The sequence below is a fragment of the Lutjanus erythropterus genome, chromosome 1 (genome assembly GCF_056507025.1).
Source record: "Lutjanus erythropterus isolate fLutEry1 chromosome 1, fLutEry1.hap2, whole genome shotgun sequence".
Taxonomy (NCBI): Eukaryota; Metazoa; Chordata; class Actinopteri; order Lutjaniformes; family Lutjanidae; genus Lutjanus; species Lutjanus erythropterus.
In genome coordinates, this window is record NC_139317.1 from 47,883,200 (window position 1) to 47,904,560 (window position 21,361).

A 21,361-nucleotide genomic window follows, 5' to 3' on the forward strand; every position below is an offset into this window, starting at 1 on the left:
GATGCCCCCCCTCACACATCCATACATCCATGAGTCAGACTTTCAAAAACCCTGGACTGCACAGAGTTAATGGGAAATGAGAAAAGTATTTCCTTTGAGTTGGATTGCAAGGGTATTTTCCTGGGCCCCAGAAAAGCTTGGATAGCCCCTGTATGAATAATCATGAATATAATGTATATTTATCTCCTGAGGCCTGACAAATGAAATAAGACACGTGAATGCTCTGTTTGTAGACTCAGCTCAGTCTCAGCTCAGTGAATCAGCTGGTGTTTCAGCACAGTTCAGGTTTTACAGGCTCTGTTTGAAGTCTTTTTCCTAAAATGGAGAGGTCAGTGCATCAGTTGCACACGAGACTGTTTTTTTTCCTCTCATGGGAGCAGCAGAATCACACAGCCCAGTGATTACAGCACAGGATCTGGAGTATAATGTTTTCAGTCCACTTGGATCTGTAGGCAAAACCTTAGTTTTTATTTTCCCTAATTTTTCTGCATGAAAAAACAAACATGTAGATCAATTTTTCATTCATAGCCTACCAGTACAGCAATGTCTTTTTATCCACTTCAGGATTATCGAATGAGACCATAGATAGACTTTTTTTGCGGGAATAAAACCATATCGCTGATGTTTGGGAATAAAGTGAAGACGTGTAACTCTGCAGCAGCTCCTGACAGAAGTCCAGCCGACTGTAACCTGGTGCTGCTCGGTATGATGGGCTCCGGGAAATCAGGTGAGCTTTTATAAACTTCTGTTTATGTCATAATTTCTTACAAAGTGATCAGCTGACTGCATTAACACAAACCAGCAAAATTATAATACAGTGCAGAACTTAATCCTGTTTTATTAATATATGCATTTTTTTCAGCACAGTTTCATAAGAATATTTTTTTCTCTTGGTGCTACTTCTTAATAATATGATTATAATATGGATAATATGATAGATTAATAGATTAAGATAGATAGATTAATAGATTAATTTCAGTTAAATATTTTGAGTCTGATATGAGAAATGTTTCTTCTGCCACAGCTAATATTAAATGTGAAAGTTGCATCATAACTCCCTGAGTGAACTCCATCCAGATGCTATATTTGTGTTCTCTGCAGGATGCTGTTTGTGTAGCGGTGGTTTTCTCAGGGCCCTCGCTGACCCGAGGGTCCCCCGAGACTCCACCATACTCTCTCAGTCACACTGTTATATATATATATATGTGTGTGTGTGTGTGTGTGTGTGTCTTTGTTTTACAGCGCTGATTGTCAAGTTCCTCACAAAGCGCTTCATCAGTGAATATGACCCCCATCTAGGTGAGATGTCTCACTTTCAGTTTAATAAAAATTAGATGAAGAAAATCAGGGGTGGAAAGTAACTGAATATATTAACTGACATTTAGTACTGTACTGTACAGTACTGTACTTTAGGAATATACAGCATTGAGGAACTTTACTGGGTCCCTGATGTGAAAGCCCTCAAGTGACTGGTATTCAGCATGATGGGGTTTAATATCCCTGACAATAAATTAATAATTAAAATAATAAATAAATTAATGTCTTAAGTTGAATGTCAACCCGCGGTGTCGCCCTTTGAAATGTCCATTCCAGACTGGATCAACTGTTTTGCATGTCTGTTTCACATTAACCAGACTTCAGATTATTGCCAAATTTTTGCTGAATGAGTTAGTGTCTGTTTATGAGTTGTAATAAATCAGTAATACTCTTGTAGAAAGAGTAGATGTTTATAACGATTAAATTGAGCAAGAATGTTAATGGAGCTTGGCAGACAGCAAGACAGGCAGCCACTGAACTCACCCAGAGTGTGTTATTTCAGAGCAGTGGGCTTTTGTTTTCAGGACAACAGGCTTAACTTTACACTGACAAAATCAAGCATGTTGTTAAAGATACACACTAGAAGAGATGATGTAGTAGTTGTCTATATGGGGATTATTTAAAGAAGGAATTCTTCTAGAAATAAGCTAATATATAATACACAAATATTGTGAGTTAGGTCAGACAAAGCTAAGTGTCATTATTTTATAAACAGACATCACACACAACAAGGAGAAATTGTCCTCCTCTCTCAGAAAAGTGTGATGTGTAACTTTTTTGGACATTGTAGCTGAGGTTCATTATTATTACACTGCTTGGCCAACTGTAGTCTGTACCTCAGGATATTTATATATATACTTATATATACTTATATGATTATCACGCAAGCAACGGGTTGTCTGTCAACACTGGTGAACTCACCAGTAAAGGTTAACATCTGTCATAAACCTGAAATCATCAAAATGTCTGATTATATTCTGGTTTTTCACTCTGTGTGCTTCTAAGAGATGTGTGCCGCTGTCACTTTCAGTGCATGCACACTGACTTGTTTTTTGGTTTAGGTCTTTATTTTACTACCCAGTTTGACACAAAAACAGGAAAACAGACTGAACTGAATAATTGAACAATTGATACACAGACATTTCTTCCTCTCCCTCATTAAAAAATCCAGAATCTGTGTGTCTGTAAATACTCTTCATTTCAAAATTTTAACGGCTGAACACAAGATGTCTCCTACTTCACTGTAAAGTCTCAGCATTCTCAGTGTTAATGACTGGGACATTTCAGGTTTCCATGTTACACCTGTGGAAGTTGCTTATTGGACCCTGGTTGGGTGTAAAACCAGTTGTGATGTCATACAACCTGCAGGTACATGCAGGTGTAAAACTGAGAGGGACTTTCCTCCTGCTGAGCAGATGAATGAGAGAAAAAACTTTAAATGTCCATCAATCTGCTGAAGTCTCTGAAGTCTGAAGTCTCACGCTGAAGTCAGTGACATCACAGTGATGCAACAATGAGCACAAACATGTTTGAGTGGAGGGGGACTTTAAGTGAGGGATCTGAGCACTCCTTCCACCACTGTAGACAACACTGGGTTGTATTTGTGACAATGTCTCTTCTGTGTCCATGTAGAGGACATCTTTTCATCAGAGGAGATTGTGGACCAGCAGCCAGTCACAGTGAGAGTGATGGACACCTGTGACCAGGTATGTGTTGACTGTCAGTGTCGACTGGAAGGCTTGAAGGTATCATAAAGGATCATAAATTAGATTATTATTATTATTATTATTATTATTATTATTATTATTATTATTATTATTATTATTATTACTGTTAGTAGTAGTAGTAGTAGTAGTAGTACTAGTAGTAGAAGTAATCTCTACATAATAATAATACTAATTATCATTATGTAGAGGAAGGAGAATACATTAAAGACTGTTCATAAATATGTATTTTATCATCCAAAATAAACGGAATAATAATTACAAATAAATAAATAGATAAATAATTTAAAAAAACAAAACACTGTTGTGTTATTACTGTAATGCTCTCCCAACCCCTCCCAGCAGTCAAACCCTGGGGCCACATCTGTTTCAAGTCCAAAACTGAGACAACTGCCAAATCCATCTGATCTTTTATAAATGTAACACTCAGAAAGAAAGTAAAAGCAAAGTATTAAACCAGTGATAATTCTGATATGAATATTCTTGTGTTGCTGTTGTTATGGTCATTTTTTACCCATTCATACTCATGTTCATCCGGTCCTTATGAGGACGTTCAAGGGATAATTCAGTTTTTTTGAAGTGGTGTTATAAGAGGTAAATGTAGAGGAAGTGAAAACATTTTAAATTTAGCATATACTCCAGTAGAAATTGTTTTTTTTAGGCTGGGGCTCTATCTATGTGGCAAAAAAAAATGTTTTTCTGCTAACCCCATCTGAAACAATGCAATGCAGAGCTCCCATTGGGTACCTCATACAACCACACTTGAAAAAAGCAAACAAACCTGAACTATCCCTTTAACCTGTCACTCTAAAACATCTGGATGACGTCACCACAGGCCAGCAGACCGTGGAGGACTGCAGACCAAATTCATGTTATTTTACTGAGGTCCATTAAAAACAGTCAACTGGATTCATTTCCTGTACAACCCAAAGGTCATGACCCAGACTGAGCTGTGTCACTACACCACGAGTGTGAAACTCTGACGGTACAGGATCATACTGTAGCTACTGAGGATGGCTGAAGGGCTGCTGCTGCATGTTTAGACCTGTAACTAATGATTATTGTCTTACTGGATGGTACGCATTATGATGCCAGGTGGTTTTTTGTCATAAAATAGACCAAGTAAATATAATTGGAAGAAATTTTCAAAAAATATATTTTTTAAGGTAGACTTTAATGACAACAGCACACAACTTATTATTTAAATTCCGAACAAAAAGTATTACAATACTAATGGAAAATATTCAGTTAAATGATGCCATTGAAAAAAAAATTCAAATTAACTGTTTTCGTAAGTTTGCTTGTCTGGACGTTACCTTCAGGTAACAATCTATCAAATCAAACTTTCATTACTCTCCTCAAAACACATTTCTGTGTCTGTTCATTTGTGTCACACTTAAATGCTTGTTTTCAGTTTCCTGGTGTGTTTTTACTGGAAGTGTGTTAAAACCATTTGTCAAAAAATAAGATAGTCATGAATGCATATTACACGCTGTCTGATGTTGGTTGAACTGTATATAAACATAAATGCACGATACCAAAAATGTAATGGCGGGAATCCATAATCGTACAGTGTTACTTCAAGGCACATTTACATTTTAACTGTTTTCCATGATTTAATTATCAAATAAAGTACATTAAACAATTTAAAATCTCACTTTAACCATCTATAAATGTGAATCAATTTTCCCAGATTGTAAAATGAAAGAATAAAACATTTTCAGATCATTTTAGTGGGAAGTGAAGGCCAAAAAAACAAAAAAAAAAACAAAAAACAACATGATCTCCAGAGAGTCATGTGATTACTTTCCTGAGGGTCCTGCCTCTTTTTTTTTAAAGTACTGCACCATAATTGAAGATTGTTGTGTGACTGTAAAGGGTCAAAATGGGTATGTTACCTAGAGGCAACATCATACCGTAGAGAGATATAGAGATTATTTTGCCACATGAACTATCTTGTTTATTATATAAAATAGGAAAAATTAATAAATACAATGTGACATCATCAGACTATCCACAGATATACAGTTTAATACCACATAAGACAAAGAAAGGTATCAGACTGTGCAGTGTGATCAGCCTGAAAGCTTGTATTCATAATGAACACTGTCTTTTACTCAGGTCACAGTCAAGTCATCAGTGTGCTGTAGTACACTTGTAGGTGCAGATTGATTGAAATGCAATAATACAGCCTGTGTGAAAAATAAATTTACTAATTTTTGATCACACTAAAGTCAGTAAAAGTAGAGTAAAATGTTAAGGAAAAACCAGACCTCAGACTCATTTCTGAGTGAGTCCTGACACCTGCTGGTGAAACACAGGAAATGTTTACCACAGACACTGAATGCCTCACCGAGACTCTGAAACACTCAACAACTGTCCAATCAAAACCAACACACAGAGGTCAACACATTCAAATCATCCAGACATGACTGTCATAATAACAAGTTCAAATATCTTTAAACACTGTGACCTCAGTGTAAAGTGATTTGGTGATGAGAACATGTGCTGTGTGTTTTATTGGTTTGTGTGTGTGTGTGTGTGTGTGTGTGTGTGTGTGTGTGTGTGTGTGTGTTTGTGTGTGTGTGTGTGTGTGTGTGTGTTTGTGTGTGTGTGAAGGAGGGTCCAGTGAACAGTGAGCGCTACCTGTCGTGGGCCAGCGCCTTCCTCGTTGTCTACAGCATCGACAACATGGAGAGCTTTAAAGGCTGCCAGCTGTACCTGCAGATGCTTGCTCTGCACAACAAAACCTTCAAGCCTCAAACTCCCATCATCCTGCTGGGGAACAAGCTGGACCTGGACAGACACAGGCTGGTATCTCTCTGTGTGTGTTTGTCTGTGTGTCACCCAGTCTGTCAGTATATGTTATGTTTAGGGTATAGATCACAAGTCCTGCAGTGCAAACCTCTGAGTTCAATGTTATTTTATTAAAATAATAAAAATAATAAAATAATAATGCCTCCTCTTGTTGTAGTGGTTTGTGGTGGGCAGTGAACAATGTGAAGAGTTCAGACCTTAAAAGGAGCCCACCCAGCAAAATCTGGTTGAAAAGATGTTGACAAAACTTTGCCAGTTAATTTAAGTAACATTATGCTAGTTGGTCTCTGTAGCTAATGCTAGCAGTTGGTCTGTGTAGATAAAGTTAGTGGTTTGTCTGTGTAGCTAACATTTGGTCTGTGTAGTTAGCCCCATTTTTACAAAATGTAACTATAATCTGATTACATCTATTTTTTTTTAACTTTTTTCTTTGTATCCTAATTACATGACATTACATTACATTATGTACATCCCCTTTGATTAAATGATAGCTATTGATAACGGATTAAACATTAATGGTTAAGAAGTAACTAACACTGAGTAGTTTTTGTGAAGAATACTTTGTTCTTTTAAGTATTTTTCTAACACCAGTACTTTTACTTGCTTTTGAGTAATATTTTAATAATGTAACGGTACGCTACTTGTATGTGAGTTTTCAGTCGTTTCCACCACTGTGTAACTATGTAACCACATCACATAATATCACATCACACAGCATGTTGAGTGTACAGACAGAAGTATTGAACTGTTTGTTGTGTGTCTCAGGCAGGTGAGTCAGTGTGACGCTGAGGCTCTGGCATCTCGTTTCGGCTGTTTGTTCTTCGAGGTGTCCGCCTGCCTGGACTTTCTGTCTGTGCAGCACGTCTTCTACGAGGCGGTGAGGAGGGCGAGACGTGGTGGGCAGCGTGGCCGTCTGGTCCCGGCCGTCTGCCTTAGCGAGGACAAAGCGCTGCTCGGTGTCCCGTCCTTCACCACACCCTGCTACAAGGAGCTGCCGGCCCCTGCCACTGCCAAGCTGGTCACAGTGAAGACGTCCAGGGCTCAGAGCAAACGGCGGGCCGCCACACTCACCCTACTTAAAGGCTTCAAGATCTTCTGACACCACGTGACCCCCTCACGGTATCCACTGATACTGTCAGAGACTTCTTAGACAGTTCCCTAAAATGAACAGAACAGGTGGTGGACACAAAAATATGAACAGCTACAAATAAACTAAACACATACAGATGCTTATCTGAATGCTTTGATGAGAATGCAGTCCCCCCTTTTGTATTAACTTTTCAACTTGTTCCTTAAATGATCTCCTCGATGTCACTGACCACAGAAGCTCAGGACTCTCCTGGATAATATAACCATCCTGCAGGTTTGAATGATTTCAACCTTATTGTTAAACTGTCATTTTGATGGACGGGTCTAAATACTTTAGTACACCATGAACCTCGGCCCATGTTGTCATGAACAAGATCGAGGCCAGTCTGAGGCACATATCATAATTGTTGCAAATTCAAAACACTTAGTTGCTTAGTTGTGTTCATAATCTTCAATCATTCACCTCAAAATTGCTTTTCCACTGGCCTGTAATGCTGTTTATCCACTGAGATTTTCTTTGAGACTTTTGGAGATATCAGCTGTAGAGAAAAATTAAAAACCAGCAACTCTTTCAAAAAAAAAATCATGACCTAGTTACAAATGCACAGACCTTTGTGTGAGCAGTTTCACGTAGGAACTACTTTCTTCATGCAGTAGCATCTACCAGAACTTCTTTCTTCTTTTAAACTAGAAAGTACACCAAACTGTTCACAACAAGGTCTGTGGATTATCTTGAGTAACTGGGTCATGATTTTTGGAAAGAGACACTGGTTCTGAGTTTTTACAAATAATTTTAGGCTCTTTGAGCACCACAAGCTAATTTCTGTTTAGTCCCATTATACTGGGGAGAAGGTGGATATCTCTGTGGCTGATATCTCCAAAACACCGCAACTCACACAGAAAATGGATAAATAGCAGTATGGGTCAAGGGAAAAACATGTCTTTTTGATTTTTGGGTGAGCTGTGCCTTTAAACTGCTGCCTGCCGTTAGCAGTTTTTATGTCACAAGTGTCTTGTGTCTTTGACTTTTTATCAAAGAACCACACAGTTGTTCATATGTTGTAATGATGATGATGATGATGATGATGAGCTCCGACAGTCTCCCAACATTGCCTGTGAGAAACATGAAAGATTCGTTTACTTAAATTTCTTCACCCATTTCAAAACTCAGTGAAAATGATGAGAATCATAGTATATGATGGCTTTCACACTCACACCACAGCTCAGCTGGGTTATGAAGGAGAGATGTGAGTCAAAGATACAGGAACAGGTGAATGCTGGAGTTCCAAAATCAACAGGAAGTCAGTAATTGTAGTTTGACTGCTGATTGTACCGCTTACAAACACGGTTGGAGCTGCAGCAGTGACTGTGACACACAGCTCATGGATCTGATTAAGGTGCTGTAAAACACTTGGTGTCTGATTTCTGCAACGTGCATCAAAAATCATGCTGAGAAAATATGGTGAGAGAAGCAGCAGGGAGAAACGATGTGCAGAGCCAGAATATTTTCATATCAAACTTGATAAATTAAGAGTTTATTTCAACCAGATCAGATTTTGGTGTTTGCTGGAGCAGTGGAAAGATGAACCAAGATAGTTTTGGTGAGTTCTATTTTGTTAAGTGTGATGAAATGTGTCTTATGATGATAAAATGTTTTTGTAAATGGAGTCTGGTAACTTTGAACATAGTGATAAATTGTCTGTTTGTGGTAAAACAGAAAGGATTATACTCTTTAATAAAAGGGATCCACTCCATGATCTTGTTAGACACTCAGAATAACAATATAACAAGTCTGTCAGTGGCAAAAACAAGCACTTCAGTGGACGTACTTTGACGGTGTACAGTTGTTAATAAGGATTACATTGCAGCCTGTTTTGAAGATGACGACAGCAACTTAATACTGCACCAGTTTCAAAAATTGTTGTCCCCATTAGTCACAAGGGAAATATAGTTTAAGGTTACCCTTTAAGAAGAGAACATTTAGTCACCTCTCAGTTTAAATGTGGATATATGCAAACACACAGCTGATGTCATTAACATGGACTTACTTTGATTTTCTGTCTGTTGTCATGATTATACAATTGATTACAATTATGATGTGATTAGGAACACAGTAGTTAATGACTATACTATAGAACATTCAGAAGATGGAAGTAACTAAGTACAAGTATTTTGTTACTGTACTTAAGTAGATTTTTCAGGTATCTGTACCTTACTTGAGTATTTATTTTTCAGAGGACTTTTTACATTTACTCAACAACAACATAAAAGATGTAACAAGATGAAAAATAAATAAGATGAAAACATAAAAGACATAACAAAACAAAAAAGATGTAACAAGACAAAATACATTACCAGATGAAAAAGATGTAAGAAGATGAAACAGACAGAGGGAGTCAGCAGAAATGTCCCTCAGAGATGTACTTGAGTGCATTTCAGAGTTTGTACTTTTTCACCTTTACTGGAGTAACGAAGTTGTATCAGTACTTCTACTTCACAGAGCCTTTCTTTTACACCAGTATCTGTACTTCTACTTGAGTACAGCATGTGTGGACATAATGTAACATGTATTAAATCACTCAGCCTTGTTCAGTTGTCTGAAGAACTACATGAAGAATTCAGCTGCATTTAACAAAGTGAGTGAGCAGAGAGAGAGAGTCACAGGGAAGAGCTGTGTGGTAGCAAAGTTAAGAAAATGTTTCCAACTCTCTCTGTGATCACTAACAAGAGATTGAGCTGTTTTTGTTAAGGTGTTTCACTGTGGGGAGATGTCTCCAGTAAAACCACCTGGAAACTCTGTTTATGAAGATGTAGTGCAACACCATGACTGCCCTCAAAAGAGACTCTGTAAGAATGTGTGATGTTACTCCCCTGTCTATGATTCATGACGTCAGGACTACAAAGACAAAGACAGAGTACAGAGATCAGAGAGACAGAGGGACGCAGCGTGAACAGTTTGAAGTTGGAAGCTTGTTCCAATTCGAGGGAGTAGCATGCATCAAAGATCTTCTCTCCTCCTACTGAAGCATCTGAAGAATACTGATGTCTTTAAAGTGGCAGAAAATCAGCTGATCTGCTGTCCAGGGAGCCAGTCAACTACTGTATCTGGAAATACTGTATGTTGTAAAACTGTAACACGATATTTGAGGGAATTTCTTCAAATTTGGCACAAACTGATTAGAATTTGGTGATGAAAGGTCAGGATCACAATGACCTCACTGAAAACATTTTTTTCCATAACCCAAGAATTCATGCACTAATTCTGACAAAACTTCATACAAATATTTAATAGAATAAAATGATGAGGTGATTGTCTCTAAATGAAGATGGCATGTTTCTACCTGGAATCACACATGTCAATGTAATGATCCATTTTGCCAAAAAACACTGTGAATTTTATTTTCGTTTTCATTTTATTAAATTCCTTCAAAGTCTTCACTTCAGACTTTACGTGAGTCTGGACAGACATGAGAGTAAACTACAGTTTTACTGGTTGGTGGAGGCAAACAACCATGAGGTGGTATTGATTTTTGTGTACAAGGCACAATGTGTTAATTGTTGAGCTTTACGGCTGTCAGTGGGGTTGTTTTTTGATGGAACTTGGCTGATGTTTGCCCCTGCCTCTAGTCTTAAAGGGATAGTTCCCCTAAAAATTAAAATTCAGTCATTATCTACTCACCCTCATGCTGATTGAAGGTCACATTTAGTTTTTCAGTCCACAAAACACTGTTTCGTAGGAAAGCAGTGTTGCAGAATTTCCCAAACAATGAAAGTGAATGGTGACCACTTTTCAAATGAAACAAAAAAACAGAGTAAAAACATAAAATGCCTCCATACTGCTCATCTGGTGTAATCCAAGTCTCCTAAAGACCCAACATGCCAAGTTGACGACAAAAAATGTTATTTCCACCATGTTTTTAGCCTGAATCTTCACTGTAGGTCCTCAGCTTGGAGTCACGTTCACATGCACACTGTCTGAACTGGGTGTGTGTGGTGTGACAGTGTGCAAACAGCATGTCAGGACTTTAGGAGACTTGGATTACACCAGACGAGCAGTATGGAGACATTTTATGTTTTGTTTTATACAGTTGTTTTGTTTGAAAACTGGTCACCGTCCACTTACAGTGTTTGGGATATTCTGCAACACTTTTAAGACTTTTAAGAGACAATTCACCCCAAAATCAAATATACATATTAGACCCCTGGCCTGTAGTGCTGTTTATCGATTGGATTGTTTTTGGTGGGACTTGCAGAGTTACAAGATATTGTCCGTAGACATGTCTGCCTTCTCTGCAATGTAATGGGACTAAATGTGTACACCGAAAAAAATGCAGTTTCATGTAGGAACTACTTTCTTTCTGCAATAAAGTCTACCAGAAATACTTTCTAATCTACTGAAACTACTAATACCACTACTTACTTTCTTTCAACTAGAAAGACAATTGTTCCTACATGAAACTTCTCACAATGTGTATGGAAAGAGATGCTGGTTTTGAATTTTTCAAATGTGTTTTTTTTGGTACTTTGGGCGCCACAAGCCGATGCCATATATTCCCATTATATTTGAGAGAAGGCAGACATCTCTACAGCTAGATATCACCAAAACTCTGCAACTCACACCAAAAAATCTAGATGGATAAACATCACTGCAGGAAAGGGTTTTTGATTTTGGGGTGAACTGTTACTTTAAATTGAATTTTTCTGATTTATCTGATAGAAAGCAAAGAGTATTTCCATAAGTGTCTCACTATTTCATTGAAAACTAGAACAATTATAACATGTATATCCTGATACATATCATCATGTACGACAAGACCTTTTATCATTTCTTTAAAAACAAATTTTATTTTTAGCTAAAGGAATAAACTACCCTTCATCATGTCACAAAGCACTGTCACACATATGATTTATCCCTATAACATCATTGTTTTAACACTGTTTTTGATTTTTACACCTTTACAGTGATTTTTAATATGTCAAACTGTAAGACTGCTGTGGATTTAGGCAGACAGCATCTTTTACAGGTTCTACATGCTGTTACATCCTGTGTGTGGAACAGTGGGTGGTGAAGAGTTAAATTGTAAACTGCTAACAAGTCTTCAAAAAAAACTCAAGCTAACACTGTGTCACAGGCTGAGATTAGCTGTAATCTGAACTCTTCACTCCATTAGCTTCACTGCCTCATCAGCCTCCAGCTCAGCAGCTGACACCTCCTCCTGCTTCTCTTCCTGCTTCTCTTCCAGCTTGTCCTCCTGCTTGTCCTCCTGCTTGTCCTCCTGCTTGTCCTCCTGCCTCTCCTCCTGCTTCTTTTCCTCTGCTGTAGGATCTGGGTACAGGCAGGAGGTGTTGCCGTCTTTCCATGTCACCACTATCTCTCCCGCTTTGAGCTCGCTCACTTCCCCGTTGGACGTGGAGGTTTTGTGTCCCTGTGGTGATGGTGGTTTGCTCCAGCTGTCGTCTCTGAGTGGTGAGATGACCTGCAGCTCCTCACCGGCACCCCTCTGAGCCACTGCAGCTGCTGCCTTGTACTTTGCAATCTTCTTCCTGTTCCTGAATGAAAAAAGAGACAGGAAATCATGTTACACAGCAGCCTGTAAAACATTACCGTATTTTTCAGACTATAAAGCACATCGGATTATAAGGCGCACCATTGATTCATTAATGTTGAATTCTCTCGCAGCTGCTTTATTCCCATGTTCTACTGCGTGACTGGTAGCCTTGACTTTGAAATCCGCTTCGTAAACATGTCTCTGAACAGGCGCCATTTTGGGGTCCTTATACACACACCGTAATATTATGTTGAAGCACAGTACGTATTACTTCGCGAGGCTCCTGACTACGGTAGCCGTAATGCTCTGACAATCCATCGAGCGGTGCGGCTTCGTAGCTTACCAAAGTCGTACTAAAACATTTTGACAGATTTTTGAGCGCCGTGTACCACATGAAATCGGTTTGAGGTCAGCAAGCACAACCAGAATTAATACATAAGGTGTACCGGATTATAAGGCCCACTGTTGATTTTTGAGAAAATTAAAGGATTTTAAGTGCGCCTTATAGTCCGAAAAATACGGTATTATGAAAACATTATTGTATAACTTCAGCTCATACTTGTTGGCCATGGCTCCCATTCCCAAAAGCATGAAGCCAACAAGAAGGCAGACGAAGGCTAGTCCCAGCAGCACAAACTTCCATGTGGTCGCTGCAACACCAAGAAGACAACAGTCTGGTAAACATACAGCTCATCATAATCATATGAATACAGCACTTTACAATAAATAACATAAAACAACTGGAGGCACTTAGGACATGTGCATGAATATCCTGCAATCAGGCTTTTGGAGGATGTGTTGCACTGTACTGTGATAGAAACCAGAACTCTGTGGAATCATGTCATCACCTGATTGTTCTGAGTCTGCACAGAACGTAGTGGCTGACAGAGACACTTACACACAGATGATCAGAAACAGGGACATCAACACAGTTGGAGACTTTGTCGATCTTGGATTAAGGTACCTTGAACAGAGTGCTCTTATTTTAAATAGTCATTGAAATGCTCAGTGCTCGTGTGATTGGTTGAGTGCTGACCACGTGACTGTGCACACGGTTCATTTCATGTAACTTCACACAAATTCTGTTTATGTAAAGAAATCTGACAAGCAAATTAAACAGATTTTCATCAAACTTGGTTAAGTATTCAATCTAACTCATATCAGTTACATATAGTTTATGAAAATGATGATAAAAAACGTGAGTTTTACTCTTTATGGTGTAAAGTAAATGGTGGTGATGCAGGCCTGTTTGGTTCTGTCTCATCTGGATGGTTCCCATAGAAAACCTCTAGGATGCAACTGTAGGAAGGTTAACCAGACATTCATCATCCAAATCCAAACAGTTAGTCTTCATCCTTTAGGTTTTTTCTATTTTGAAATATAAAGAAAATATCAGAAAACGCTTCTGGCACAGTTTGACTCATGGTGGCATGGACAAAAACTCCATGTGACTTGACACACCACAATGAGGTGAAGAAAGCTCGTGGTTTGTTTCACAGACAGGGCTTAGATTAAGCCAGGAGTTGGTCTGGATTTGTACTAGTTAAACTAGGTTATTTAGCCTTCATGGACACAATTTGGCTTAGTTAGGTAGAGACCATAAAGTCTTGGAGTAAGGTAAGTAAGCCTAAATAAGAACACACGGGTTAGGCCTCATCAAGTTAAGCATGAGATATATGTCCTGATACTGATTTATTAATTGCTTTTCATAATCTGATCAGGTAGGCAGAGTCACACTTTGGACCAGAAGTTAGCCAATTACTGAAACCTGGGAACTTGAGACCTTAGTGCCATTTTGCATTAACAATACCTTTCATTGCACTATATGTGTGGTTTTGGCCCGTGGCCCACCATTGACATTCAGTTTTGGCCCTCAGAGGGAAACTGTTTGGCCACGCCTTATTTGGATATTCCAAGTAGTCCATGCTCCCTCAAAAACAGTACTGAGCAGAAGTTAAACCTGCCTCTTTGAAGGATTAATTTAAGCTTCACTTTAGTCCTAGAGTAGTTCTTATCCTCCCTCTTGCAATTCGGTTTACCTTAATCCAGACTGTATAGGCGTAGGCCTTGTCTGTGCAAGTTGGACAAGGTGGGATTTTGTTTTCAAACTGTATTTTTCAGCTTCACAAGAGAGAAGACTTCACGATCCACCTGATTGTCAATAATTGTCAATAATCTCCAGACCTTTAAAAAAAAAAGTACTTCCACAGAACAGGATCCATTTCAGAGACTTGAGAGGATGTGACATTGTGCTCAGCATCACACAGAAGATAACAGGTCAGAAATGTATCCTGAGGCTGAACTCGCTGAGTGATCAGTGACCCACTGATCAGTCAGATGGCCTCTTCTATTACCACCAGCTGAGATGCTGCAGGAGCTGCAGCATTTTGGAACAATCTGCAGTGATGAGAGTGATTTCTGACACATTTGGATGAAGCATTTTGGGAGCAGCGTCACTTACGGTCCTCTGTGCGATAGAACCAGCGTAGGTACTCTCTCTGTTCCTCTGTCATGGCCTCCAGCCCATCTGTTTTCTCCAGTGCAAACTCGTCAGGTTCTTTAGACGCCCTCCTGGATCCTGGAGGAAGAGCAAACACACACATAAAACACAAACACTGAACCTTTTATTATCATCAGTCTTATGCTCAGTTATGATTTCATATCCCTTTGTTCAACCAAATCAATTCAATTCATTTGTAAATGCATGTAAATACAACAGTTTCTGTCAAAATAAGTGAATTAGAAACAAGTTGGTTCAGTCTCACTGCTCTCATGGTGTCCTTTTTGCCACAGCAGGCAGCTGTTTTCAGGCAAAAAGCTCCAAAAAGTCACTGTGAACGACCTGCTCAGCAGCAGGCAACAGAAAAACGAGTAGGTAGAGACCAAAAACTGAGTTAAAAGTGAGTGAATCAGTTATCATTCCCTCCAACACTGTCTGTCAACATGTAAATACACAGTCCAGTCTGGAAACCTTTAACAACTGTCCAGATATTACACAAAACAATTCCTCTGTTGCTGTCATCATACCTGGCAACATATTTTTCCGGGATTCTCCCATATTTAACCTCCTATTTAAATATTTTCCCATTAATCTTCTATTTTTAACTTTCTGCCAAGCCTGTTTAATGTATTTGCAACATTCCCCACTAGTAAATGAATTTTGAGTTAAAAAATCATGATTATGAGATAAAAGTCATAATTGTGATATTTTAAAAAGTAGAAATTATGAGTAAAAAATTTTATAAAGTTGAAATTATGAGATAAAAAAATTATGAGCCAAAAAGTCAGAATTAGGAAAATTTAAAGTCAAAATTATTACATAAAAATAAAAAGTTGAAATTATTAGATAAAATTTTAAAAAGTCAAAATTATGAGATGAAAATGTAGTTATGAGATTTTTAAAAAGTTAATGAGTCAAAAAGTCAGAATTATGAAATTTGATAAAGTCCAAATTATGACATAAAAATAAAATCAAAATTATGTCTCAAAAAGTCGTAAGTCAAAAAAAGTCAAAAGGGGTGGGGGGGCTGGGTTGTTGACAGGTATATGTATAACCCTCAGGGACTTACTGAGTTTGTCCTGGCAGATGTCCCCCTCGTCCAGAGATCTCCACTTTGAGTGTTTGCTGTCATGTGTGAGGACCACACGCCCGCCGTCTACCGACAGCAGCATTGACGTGTTCCTGCTGATCAGCTTGTCCCTGTCACAGTCCCACATTAACCCCACAGGGTCCACCTGTGGCCCCTGGCAGGCCTGGGTCTGCAGACGCTCTCTCTGCATGGCCGACAAACATCTGGATGATGCAACGCACATCAGCATGCCCTGATCCATCCACACCCACTGCTGAGACTTTGAGTCCAGGTTGCACTTGTTCAGCAGGACTTCAGCTGTAGTTGCTGACTCCTCCAGACACAGGCTGCGGTGGGTGTTGTGGATCATGAAGGCCCTCGCCCCTGCAGCTGACGTGAGAATGACAGCTTTAGATGAACTGATGCTAAAACATAAATTGGTTCTACATGTGTCTGAATGAAGAGATAACTTACCTAACAGGAGGGCCGACAGTAAGATCCAGGTATTAAACATCTGTATAGGATGATGCATTCATATTAGAGATCACATCTATTTTAAATGTTTCATTAAAATGTCATTTGTACTGACATGTGACATGTGGCAGCACGTCAATATCAGCTGCTCAGAACATAGGATTTTTCTCTGAAACAGACCCAGTTTATTTTAACATGTACCAGACAAGAGAAAGCTGTGTTCAGAAAAAACATATTTGTAATCTTTTCTGTCTGCACACGTTGACTTTCTTTATCTATTATCAGCAGGTTAGGGAGGGTTACTTTAAAAATGTATTCTGATACAGTTACTAATTACTTCTTAAAAATGTAGTCAGTATCACAATATTAAAGTAATGAAACTTGATTACTTCATGTAACTTTTGGATTACCTCAACATAAAATATGATTAAATTGTTCAGCCTAATATAGTGTTTTTAGGGCTGCAACTAAAGATTATTTTCATTATCGATTAATCAATAGATTATTTTTTCAATTAATCGATAAGTCGCTTTGTTCATGAAATGTCAGAAAATGGTGAAAAATGTTGATCAAAGTCCAAAATGACGTTCTCAAATGTCTTGTTTTGTCCACAACTCAAAGTTATTCAGTTTACTGTCTGATTGATTATCAAACTAGATGCAGAATCATGTGGTTAATAATGGGTTAATCGTTGCAGCTCTAAGTGTTTTATGTTTGTTGTTTATTAGTTTTCCAGCTGTTCTTCTCTTTATTGTGCTCAACTGATTGACTGATTAATTGATTGAGACAAAAAATGGTGAAATGTTCATGACAAGGCCATGATGTGGCAGCTGTGTGTGCACTGTGCATTGCAGTATATATTTCTTTATTGTAATCTGATTACATCTTTTTTTTATCTGAAATCTTTTTTTTTGTATCCAGATTATGTAATCCCATTACATTTAATCAGTTACTCGCCAAGTCTGATTATCAGATGATATTCAACTGATATGTTTCACCTGCTGATCTGAGCTCAGTCCATAATCTGTTAAAATGTATTTTACAAGAATGTCTTGAGTTAAATGATGTGAAAACAGATTTAAGTGATCGTGAAACACATCAGGAAACAGGTGAAACACATGAAATAATTGCCAGGAAAAAAGTGTTTTTCTGACCTTTTGAAAAAACAAAATAACAAACAAACAAAAACAACAACAACAAAACAACAACTATATCATTTATCAATCCTTTAGTTTTGATTTGAGCATGCATTCACTGTGGCATAATTTTGATACGGGTCTTAAGAACATGGTTGATAAAGAAATGAGAAGCTACTCACTGCATCAGTTAGAGTTAAATAACTTGTTACCAGCTGAAACATATGAATCACTGCATGTGCATGTGTTTAGTTAAATGGTGGTGAATTTATTTTTGACCAGGCAGTGTATTAAGTAATTATAGGTGGTTTCACTAAAGTAAAGATTCATATTGAAATATTAAGAATAAGAAAAAGAAGAAGACATACTTCATTATTCCCCTCAGGGAAATTACATTTTTCACAGGCCGTAAATACACACACATTCACACAGGACCTATAGACATGCATCATACATGTATATATATGTATGTTTGATTTTTTTTTCATTTTTCAGATTGATATGGCAGGTTTTTCAGGTATTGATCATATTGATGTTGTAGAGGTCTCAGTATCAAATATGATGCAAATGGCAGTTAAAATATTTGCCTTTTTATTTTGTAGCCTAGTTTTAATTTCTAACAATAAGCAATAAAGTGTTGTATGGTATGGATCACTGTTATTACTGTCTGTGGGGTAACAGGCCCACATGTATCTACTACACTTGTCCAGACTGTTTGGTGCTGCAGTCCTGTAGCCTGCACGTTCACATTGTAAACACGTGAGCACCAGTTTGCATGTTTAAGGTGACCGCTAGGATGTTTTACTGGTGGGTGGTGTTTGGACTGATTGTCATGGTAAACTCCACAATGATACTCAACCAGTCCTGCCGAATGCCAGATTATATTCAGTCTACTGATATCAGAATAGGTACTTTAAAATATCCACAGCATAAATTCCCAGATCATTACTCCCTTAAAAACTTTTTATGCTCTAAAAGACAACACCCACCCAGCCACAGCCTGTTCACTGTGCTGCCATCAGGCAGGAGATACAGAAGTATCCACTGCTGTTCCCTCAGACTGTCAGACTGCTTCATTCATCCTCAGAACTCCTCATTGTAAAATAGATTGTTCTGTATTTTTATTTATGTTTACAGTCGATTCCCATCAATTAATCAAAGATGGAACTATGTCGAAATCCTGTTATACAACCTTGTTGTAAATGATAAATAAATCATCTTGTATCTCTGCATCCTTACCACTAAACGTCTCATCTTGTTCCCTGATAGGCTATCCAGCAGTATGAAGTGCACTGGTGCACAATTAGTACAAAATATTACACTGGAAATGGAGAGGAATTACACTGAATATTGCTGGATGTATTATAAAGTATCACCAAATTTTCACATACACTGTAAAAAACAAAAAAGTTGAGAAAACTCAAAATTTCAAGGCAATGGATTGCAATAAATTAGAGTTTTGAGATCAACTCACATTTTTAGCAGCTATTCAAGAATTTTAGAAGAATTTTAGAAACACAAATTATTGTAATTGAAAAAATATTGCATAAATTAGTTGAAGTGGAAGTAAATGTTAAAATTTTTAGATTTTCAATGTACTATTTAATTTTCCAGGCAAGACAAATCAGGTCTGCAGCTCACTGTGACCAATTTTGATTTGAGTTCAAGTCAAGTAAATTATCTCAACTAAAGATTACAGGTCAGCAAAACTTTTTAAAGTTTATTTCAAAACTTAAGAGTCTGACTTGGGCTCAAAGCTCAAAAATCTATTGCAGTGCAGTTGCCTTGAAATTTTAAGCCGTCTCATTTTTTTTTTTTTTTTATTATTATGAATGTCTGCTAATGACCTCACTCAGGTAATGAGCAACAGGTTAACAAACCTTGACTGAAACAAATTTACTCTCCTCAAGAATTTCATTCACAAAAAGCACAAAAACACACATCAACAAGCACAAGTGATTTTACCGACAAAGATCATCATTTGAATCATCATATTTCTGTGCTCGTGTGTATGTGTGTTTTTTTAATTTTATTTCTTATGCTCTTCCATGAAATGAGAAGTACATATAGAATTAATTGGCACAGGTACTCACTGCTGTGATGTTCTGTCTGTGGCTGAGGTGAGAAGGAGGGACGCTCGGACTGTTCAGCACACACAGAGATGAAAAAAAACAAAAAGCTTTCCAAGGTTCATGGGGAGGAGCCTGCAGATCATCTCATTCCTCTCAACACTGAATGTGACAAACTGCCATCGTAAGCACAGAGAGTACACTGGATATGACAGTATGTGCATATTTATTGAATGAAGTGCTGTAAAGCTTTTAATGGTCTCATTGTCCTCTGTGAGTTGATTGTATATTTGCACCATCTACACATGTTATTACTGCAGAGCCTTTAAAACAAAGTTCACACAGTTAAATTTCAGGTCTTTGACCCTTTTGCTTGGTTACTGTTTAGACAGCCTTGTACTAGCCTTGTCTTCTCTGTTTGTGAGAGTTTGTGACTCATCGGTCAAATGCCTGCACACACACACACACACACACACACACACACACACACACACACACACACACACACACACACACACACACACACAAAGCACTATGACATCTGCTGTTACAGGCTTTTATTTTTATAGCAGAGGTGTGGAGAGGTGAATAACCTCTGTGTCACTGAATGGATGAGGAGAGACATTTTTATGTTTTCATCTGAAGTTTGCAGTCAAATTATTTGAAATATGAGAACCAGTGACTGTTATAATAAACAAGTTAAAGCTGGTGTGTAACAGAAATGCACACACAAACACTGGAATACATGCACACGTTGTGTTTTTGTCTACACTGGTAATTTCCTGTCAACACTTCAGTTGTCTAGCTGTTAACCAGGACAGTTAATCCTTCAGACTGGGCGGGGATACCTCTGTCCATCAGTGTGTTCCTAATGACTTCATGTCACTGTTTTCTGTTTTAACACTAGAGCAGCCAAGGAGGTCATTGTGACCATTTTCAAATTTATATGTGCAATAACTTTGTTGAATTGAAAAACACAATGCTGCTGGTACCTGACTTACTAAAAAATGTCTGTATGTATGTATGTCTACACAAAAGGCAAAGAAAATGTGATCATTTTTACCTATTTCAACTACAGATCATACTGACCACACAGAAATCATATATTAGATATTATATTGTTACTTTTTGCACAGTTAGAGATGCATCTGCAAACTTCACAAATGGGCTGAATTTCCAATTTACTGACATTAAAATACAAATGATTATTTAATTAGACTCAATTAAAAATAAAGTAGGGGAGACCAGGGATGGTTCTAGGTGGAAATTTGTTATTTTTAAAATAATAATATTAATCTTATAAAATATATAAGAAAATAGAATACAACTGTTTCTTGCTCTGAGTAATTCTAGACGAATCTAAAATTTGAATCAGATCACTGATTGTTATTAATCTACAGAAAAATACTGCTGAATATATGTAATCATTATGGTTTACTACACATGATGGCAGCATATTGATAAATATATAAACACATTTTTATAAAATTTACAGCTTGGTGTTATTTCATTTTGAAAAAGATAAACTAAGAATAAATGCATTAAATTCTTAGAATGGTATATATCATGACAATTTGGAAGTCAAACGTCCAAATGATATTCATGGCCAATCTATTA

The 21,361-nt window shown here is 37.7% G+C and overlaps 2 protein-coding genes across 3 annotated transcripts; one reads left to right on the forward strand and one right to left on the reverse strand.

The window, feature by feature from the left end:
* Positions 1 to 300: 300 nt before the first annotated feature.
* rasl12 (RAS-like, family 12) lies at positions 301 to 9,196 on the forward strand. Its single transcript, XM_084722660.1, has 5 exons — positions 301 to 727; positions 1,243 to 1,299; positions 2,950 to 3,023; positions 5,661 to 5,855; positions 6,628 to 9,196. Exons 1-5 carry the CDS (start codon positions 622 to 624, stop codon positions 6,955 to 6,957), a joined length of 762 nt encoding a protein of 253 aa, XP_084578786.1. The 5' UTR covers positions 301 to 621; the 3' UTR covers positions 6,958 to 9,196.
* Positions 9,197 to 11,764: 2,568 nt separating this feature from the next.
* On the reverse strand, positions 11,765 to 19,886 carry LOC146333400 (uncharacterized). 2 transcript variants are annotated; one of them, XM_084722638.1, is made up of 6 exons: positions 19,769 to 19,886; positions 16,540 to 16,579; positions 16,066 to 16,455; positions 14,958 to 15,074; positions 13,056 to 13,146; positions 11,765 to 12,497 (listed from the first exon to the last, which is right to left on the reverse strand). In XM_084722638.1, exons 2-6 carry the CDS (start codon positions 16,577 to 16,579, stop codon positions 12,107 to 12,109), a joined length of 1,029 nt encoding a protein of 342 aa, XP_084578764.1. In that variant the 5' UTR covers positions 19,769 to 19,886; the 3' UTR covers positions 11,765 to 12,106. The 2 variants fall into 2 exon arrangements, with proteins under 2 accessions (XP_084578764.1, XP_084578774.1); XM_084722648.1 differs by having other exon boundaries at positions 16,066 to 16,449; positions 19,769 to 19,880.
* Between the last annotated feature and the right edge of the window lie 1,475 nt (positions 19,887 to 21,361).